The 6,713-nt window shown below is 50.0% G+C and overlaps 1 protein-coding gene across 8 annotated transcripts in view; it reads left to right on the forward strand.

Moving 5' to 3' along the window:
* The window catches only part of MARF1 (meiosis regulator and mRNA stability factor 1), a 39,461-nt gene extending 33,126 nt beyond the window's left edge, over positions 1 to 6,335 (forward strand). For all 8 annotated transcript variants that reach the window (XM_042970995.1, XM_042970997.1, XM_042971001.1 and 5 more), the window contains 2 exons: positions 1,502 to 1,672; positions 3,697 to 6,335. In XM_042970995.1, coding sequence (XP_042826929.1) covers positions 1,502 to 1,672; positions 3,697 to 3,941 — 416 coding nt within the window. In that variant the 3' untranslated portion in view covers positions 3,942 to 6,335. The remainder of the gene's footprint in view (positions 1 to 1,501; positions 1,673 to 3,696) is intronic.
* The last annotated feature ends 378 nt before the right edge of the window (positions 6,336 to 6,713 follow it).

Consider the following 6,713-nt stretch of genomic DNA (forward strand, 5'->3'; position numbering starts at 1 on the left):
ATTTTATGGTTAGCGGTTAAGGCTCTTAAAGCAAGTGGACGCCCCTGTAGTGACAATATGTGAGCCTAGTTCAGATGTTCGAGGACAAAATTTCTTGGACACTTGTTAAAACGGTATTTTAAGACTATGGCAATAGGGTCAACTCTGCTGCACTAGAGGAGGGAGATCGAACTCCGCTCTGAATACAAGGGTGAGGGGGGCAGTGTGACTGGGTGGCTCAGTCAGTTAAGTGTGCGACTGTTGATTTTGGCTCAGGTTGTGATCACAGGGATTGTGAGTTCGAGCCCCGTGTCGGCCTCTGGGCTGACAGTATAGAGCCTGCTTGGGATTCTCTCTCTCTCTCTCTCTCTCTCTCTCTCTCTCTCTTTCTCTTTCTCTCTCTTTCTCTTTCTCTCTCTTTCTCTCTCTCTCTCTCTCTCTCTCTTTCTCTCTCTCTCTCTTTCTCTCTCTCTCTCTCTCTCTCTCTCAGAAATAAATAAGTAAACTTAAAAGTGGGGTGGGTGGGGATGTTTTAGTGAAGGAGCAGAGTGAGGGGGGACATCTGGGGTGGAGGATTGGGGACCTTGTTCAGAGAGTAGGGGTGTGATTTCTCACAAAACCCCGCAAGATATTTGCTAAGAGCAGACTTGGCAAGGACCGGACAGACATGGAAGGCCAAGGTCAAGGCCTGTGGGGAAGAGGGTTCAAAGGGCCTGGGCTAAAGTTGGATCAAGGGTAGTCTTTGTCACAGGATCTCCCTGGATAATACTGGATAATAATATATTACACTGGATAATAATATATTAATAATACTAAGAACAACAGTGGCTCACTTAGATTTTATGTGGAACCTTCTCTGGCTAGAAGCTGGCTTGAGCTCTGTAGCAATTTTAACTTTATTGTAAGGGTTTTGGGTGGGTCCATTGCTGTGTATGCGCCTTCAGTCTTCATACGACCGCGTCAGTCGCTAGTTAGAAGTGTTGCCGTGGCCTGTGCGTGTCCAGCCCCTCACGTGTGCAGCGTGTTAGACTTTCTAGAGCTCCTGAAGGACCTCTGCGCCCTCAGCTGTCACGCGTTGCCTCCAGTCTACAAATGAGGGACCCAAGTTCTGGGAGGTTAAAGGGCTTACTTACCCAGGTTCACTCAGTTGGGGAGTGACAGACCGGGGTTCAGCTCTTCCGGTTTGGAGCTCTTGCTCATTTAACTACTTTATACACCGTCTGTGGATTCTTGTTTCTCCTCGTTAGAAGCCGATTGTGGAACCCCCCCCCCTCCTTTTTTTTTTTTTTTTTTTTTTTTTTTGGCTCCGGCCCTTAGGAGATTGCTCTTCCTAAGAACGGGAAATACTGGCTTGTGACATTTCCCTCACCAAAGAGTGACCAAGGCCTTTCTGTTAATGGCTTTTTTTTTTTTTTTAACTGAGAGTTTTTGAGTACTTCCTGGCCTTTTTCGTCCTGAAGGCCGGGAAAGAAGGCCTCAGGCACAGTCTCACGGTAGAGTCACGCCTGCCTTCTCTGTCCAGGGCCCCATCAAACCGAGCAGGAGCTCCTCCGCCTGACCAACGACTCCCCCGTGGACCTCCTGTGTGCGCCCGTCCCGTCATGCCTGCCGTCCCCTCAGCTGAGACCAGATCCTGTCATCCTCCAGTCTGCTGATCTCATTCAGTTTGAGGAGCACCCTCAGGCGCCTTCTGGTAGGATGCACTGTGTTGTCACGGCGGTTTTCTCTGTGGGTTAAAAGAGAAAAGAATGATGCCAGTGTGGTAAACGTTAGATGGAGGTGGGGAGCACCTGTGGTTTTTCAGGCACAAAAATACCTGCACTGATGATGATTATTCAGGACGCTGTTTTCCTGTCAGTCTTCCTGCACAACTAGGCTCACAGCCCGGGGTGGCTCAGGGAGCGGCAGGCCCGGACAGGCGGTGGGTCGGGAGGGCTGATGCAGCCGGGCTGTGGACAAGGCCACGGGGATGTGTGGAGGGCTTGCTGGGCGTGTGTTCCCCGCCTGCGTAAAGGGCAACGGCTCGTGGGCGCACCTGGCCCCAGCCGCACGCGGCAGCCCGGTCTGGCCTAGAGTTGGGTGGCTGCCCCGCGTCCCTGGGCCTTGTGAGGCTGTGAGCAGGGGGGGGGGGGGCGTCTGTGACGTGAGCTCTGGGCTCTGAACAGTGATCTGAGAAGGGACGGGAAGCTGGCCGCCTGGAGCACTGACCTGGTGCCGGCCCCGCGTGTCCCCCTTGTGCTTGACCCCACGCTTGGGCTCACAGGCATGTTCATGCTTCACCAGAACCACAGCCTTGCAGGGCAGGTGACGAGGGGTGCAGCTTGGGCCGCCACTGGAGACCACGCTGGCCCCAGGCTGCTGGACTGGGAAGTGGCTGAGCCGGGATTTGAACCCCAGCCTTCATGTCTTGCTTCTGTATCACCTGGCCTCCGCAGAGGATGGCCCACCGCCTCTGTCGAGGCCCTTCCCTTGTCGCCTTTGTCTATCATGAGTTCTTCTCCGCTCTGTGTACTGTTTCCGGGGAACGCCAGGTACAGCCTCGTGTTGCCCGGTGAAAGAACTGAGGCTGTTTATCTGGAAAGTGGGAGGGGAAACATACACGTGGCTCCTGCCCCTAGAAGGTGTGACCTGTGACAGAAGCAGGAGCGTCCGTCCGTCTCAAGGAGGCACAGCTAGAGGGGCGTATGGTGGATAGTAACGCTTCCGTGGGGTTGTGGCCGTGGTGCATTTAGTAAATGTGGGCTCCCCCATGCGTGTGTGACGAGGGGCACAAATGTAATTGTAGTGGCGTCTGCTGTTGTCCTGAGTGTCGGCCTGAGCAGGGACCCGGGGCTCTGCATCCCAACTCTCACTCTCTCCTCTCTGTGCCTTCGGTGCGAGAGCCCCTTACACACGCAGGGGGCTCTCTTCCAAGCAAAACTGGCCCTGTGTGTATAGCAGGCCAGGTGTTTGGGGCTCAGCCAGAGAAAGAGCAGCCTGTAAACACTGCCGGAAAAGTGGCTTTGTTTCAGTGTCTGGGTACTTGAGAGTGATCCCGACTCTGCAGCTCTCTCCCTGTCTCTGCCCACCTTAGGTCCACGCAGAGTGCTGTCCTCTGTCCGTGGAAGGGCCCGGGGCTTCCTGACACTGAAGTCCCTCCTGGTGTGAGAGTGTTCGGGTCCCAGGAGGCTGGTGGGTCTTTCCCTGACAGAGAGAATGATTGGGCAGAGGATCCAGAGTGGGGAAAAAATGTTTCTGAACCATTGGCTGTTGAGTTCTGGCCAAAATGAAGTTCTTTAAAACCTGCTCATTCCCGGGAGAGCCGATGTGCAGTTTATAAAATACGTGACTTTAAGTGACTCAGAGTGACCACATAGCTGGTACGTACATTGTGACCTGGGCATGATGTTTGGTGGGTTGTTTTTGAAACATCTTTTGAGGGGCCCAGGGTGGCTCAGTAGGTTAAGCGTCCGACTCTCGGTTTCGGCTCAGGTCATGATCTCACGGTTCGTGAGTTTGAACCCGGCGTCGGGCTCCACGCCGACAGCACGGAGACTGCCTGGCATTCTCTCTCCCTCTCTCTCTGCCCCTCCTCTGCTGTCTTTCTCTCTCTCTCTTAAAATAAATAAACTTTAAAAAAAGTTTTACAAGACATTTTTTGAGGTAATCTTAGAAACTAAAAACCAACATGTCTGGCAGGTCCTGGAACTGAACGGGTTTGCTTTTCTGTGTTTACAGAAATCATGATTTTAACCCAAGAAGAGAGCACTGAAATTCCAGTACCAGTAAAGAACAAACACCCAGCCTCCGAGTCCAGCTCACCCTGCGTCTCAGCAGCTGCCCCAGTGCCTCCCTGCCCCTCCTCGGAAACCTCAGAGTCCCTGCTCGGCAAGGACCCCGTGGAAAGCCCGGCCAAAAAGCAACCCAAAAATAGAGTAAAATTGGCAGCCAATTTTTCCTTTGCACCTATAACCAAGCTTTGACTCGCGTTTTGAACATAGAATTAGGATGGGGAAACGCTGTCTGATTCTGCACACAAAAGTGGGTTCAAAAAACACAGCCTTTTCTGTTTGAATGAAAACCCCCTAGAAGCCACTTACTTCATCTTTAGATGTATCCCATAACGTTTTGTTTCTTTTACATTGAACACAGCCTTGAGCTGAAATGTTTTTCTTTTTTCCTCCCCTAATTATTTGGGAAAAAAACAACAAAAAAACCACCCCAAAACCTCCTGGCATTTGTTAAAGAATTGTTAATATATTTTACCCAGTTTTTCTTATCACGAAACGTAATGATGTTCTCTAAGAAGAAAGCAGTGAGAACTCAGCTCGAAGGGAGTGGTTTTACTTCCCTTCAAGCCACACCCGTGGTCGAATCTTACATGTAGCACAAGATAGCCTCTGAGCCTTTGCTTCCTGGTGTTTCCAGACAGTCTGAATCAAGTGCATGGTGTGTCTCTTTGCATTGAAGCCTGCTCCGCAGCCTGTGCGTCCACACACGGAAGCAGAAGGGCGGGCGAGGTGGTGAGAATGTGTTTTCACGTTGGATTAGGAAGGTTCCTAGCTTCCATGTGACTTGTAAGCGTGCCTTGGTTTCTTTTGTTTTTTGTAACTATGTCTGTAGTTGACAAATGTGGCCTCATGACAAAAATTTTTAAATGTTTCCGCTTCAGGGTTCCACGTAGGAGCTTTCTAGAAAGTTGAGGATGTTTTAAGCTTCCCTTTTATGTTCCATTCCAGTTTGATAGGCATTGGGTTAAGGAAAAGGAGATGGCCTTGGTGTCATGAATTGAAAGTCAGCATCTGAATTCTAGCACACAGTGTTGTGTGTTGAGAGGCAATGTTGGGAAGAGAGTCTGATTTCCTAAAATATGCATGAAATGCATAAATTACAAATCAGAGCCGAGGGGGTGCATTAACAGGAGTGATACCGATACTCTTTCCACTAGGAAGAGACAGAGTTCTATCTATACGTGTGAAGGCCAAGGTTGATCATCTTAACCTTGTATTTGTCATTTTAAACCTGGTTTCGGTAGCCGGGAAGCTTTCTGCGCGAGTGCATGTGTGTGCGCGTCGTGTTGCCTCCGTGTCTTTTAAGAGTGTCCGCTTTTACTGTTACTTCTCGCTGTTGTTGGAAGCATGTTTGGTTGTTTTGTGGTGTCTGATGTTGCCCTTTGGGAAAAGCCAGCCTCTGAGGGAGCACTGCCCTGTGGAATGACCTTCGCCTCGAGGTGGCAGAGGCATCCGGTGACGGTGACCTCTCACCCCTCCTGGAGAAACCTGACATTTACAATGGGTTGTATTTGTTGGGCAAAAAGGCGGATTCATTCATAGAGCAGAGAGAACCCGTGGGCTTGAGGTCTTCTGCTACGGAGATGGTTTCTTTGGGGGAATTGTTCATGTTTTGTAATTTCTAGAAGGCCGGAGAGTGGGCTCTGATTTCTGCATAGCCAGCATTTGCATAAAATGCCACAGAACAAGGGCTGGAGAGAGATTTTTACAAGTCAGGTTTTTGTTCCCCAAAATCTCTAAAATGAAGCCAGTGATTCTCAGTTCTCCACACATGGCCCCAGTCGAGATGGAACAGCACTGGAAAAGCCTTGCAAGCATTATGGCCCCTCTGCGAACCCTCTGGGAACGAAGCATTTCCTCTACAGACATAGGACGGCAGGAAGTCAAATACAGATGTGCAATTTTTTTTTAAGAAGCTTTTAAACAGTGTAATAAAGTTGGTGTTGAGAACCTCAGTTGCCTTATCCTGAGACTTCTTAAGGCTGAGTTTGCACTCTTGGACTTTAGTTTTGCTCGCAGCTGCGGGATTGACTTTAAAAACGTAAGAGGTACCATTACAAGTCACTTAGGGACAGTCTCAGAGCGGCTTCTTTGAGCAACAGACGGAGAAGAGCCTGCAGACGTACGCTGTCGTGGGAGTCTGGTCGAACCGAACCGCTCGCCGGGGTCACCAGTCAGCCTGGGACGCGTGTGTGACTCTAACGGTCGCTGTTGGAAGGTGAGAGAACAATGTACTCCACAACGGCCAGTCTGATCGTGATCTATTTTTTTATCCAGAGGCTTAATTAAATGATGTGACAAAATGATGTATGAGAATTAAGACAATGAAATTCTTTATTTCTGGGTGGAAAGATGTACCAGATTAGATTTATCTGTTTTAAAAAAAAACAAAAACAAAAACAAAAAGGCGTCACCAAACCCCCCTTTCCCATCTTGCACTGTTTGTTTTGGATTGGGCTTGGGGGAAGAGATGTTTTTCTTAACTGTCTACTTTGTTTCAACACTTTCTTTGTGGTTCAAGTGCTGTTTTGTGTGTTGGGACCAAACAGTTGTCAATAAACTTTACAAAGCAAGCATCTAATTGGAGTTTTCTGAGTTGATGTGGGATTTGTTTGTGGGGTGGGATGAAAGGCCAGTCCAGCCCTCTCTCCGTGTTGGGTTCCCCCAACTTCTCACCCCTTCTGAAAAGTCTGTCAGGGAGAGCACATCAACCTGACATCTCAGCGGCCCTTTCCGTTTGGCACACGGCCCTGGACGGTGGCCACGCTGTTGGTGCTTCGTGTTCTGGACCGTCCAGGGTCTCCAGCCGAGTTCCAGGCATGATCACACGTGGGGCGAATGACAGTAGCCGCAAACCCCCTCTGGTTATAAGCCTGAGATAATCCCTCGGATCTCTGTCCCTGTGAGAGAAATCCATTTTTGCAGGCTACCTTGTTTTTTGGCCACTCCCTGGGCATGCTTTCC

This window comes from Panthera tigris, chromosome E3 (assembly GCF_018350195.1).
Source record: "Panthera tigris isolate Pti1 chromosome E3, P.tigris_Pti1_mat1.1, whole genome shotgun sequence".
Taxonomy (NCBI): Eukaryota; Metazoa; Chordata; class Mammalia; order Carnivora; family Felidae; genus Panthera; species Panthera tigris.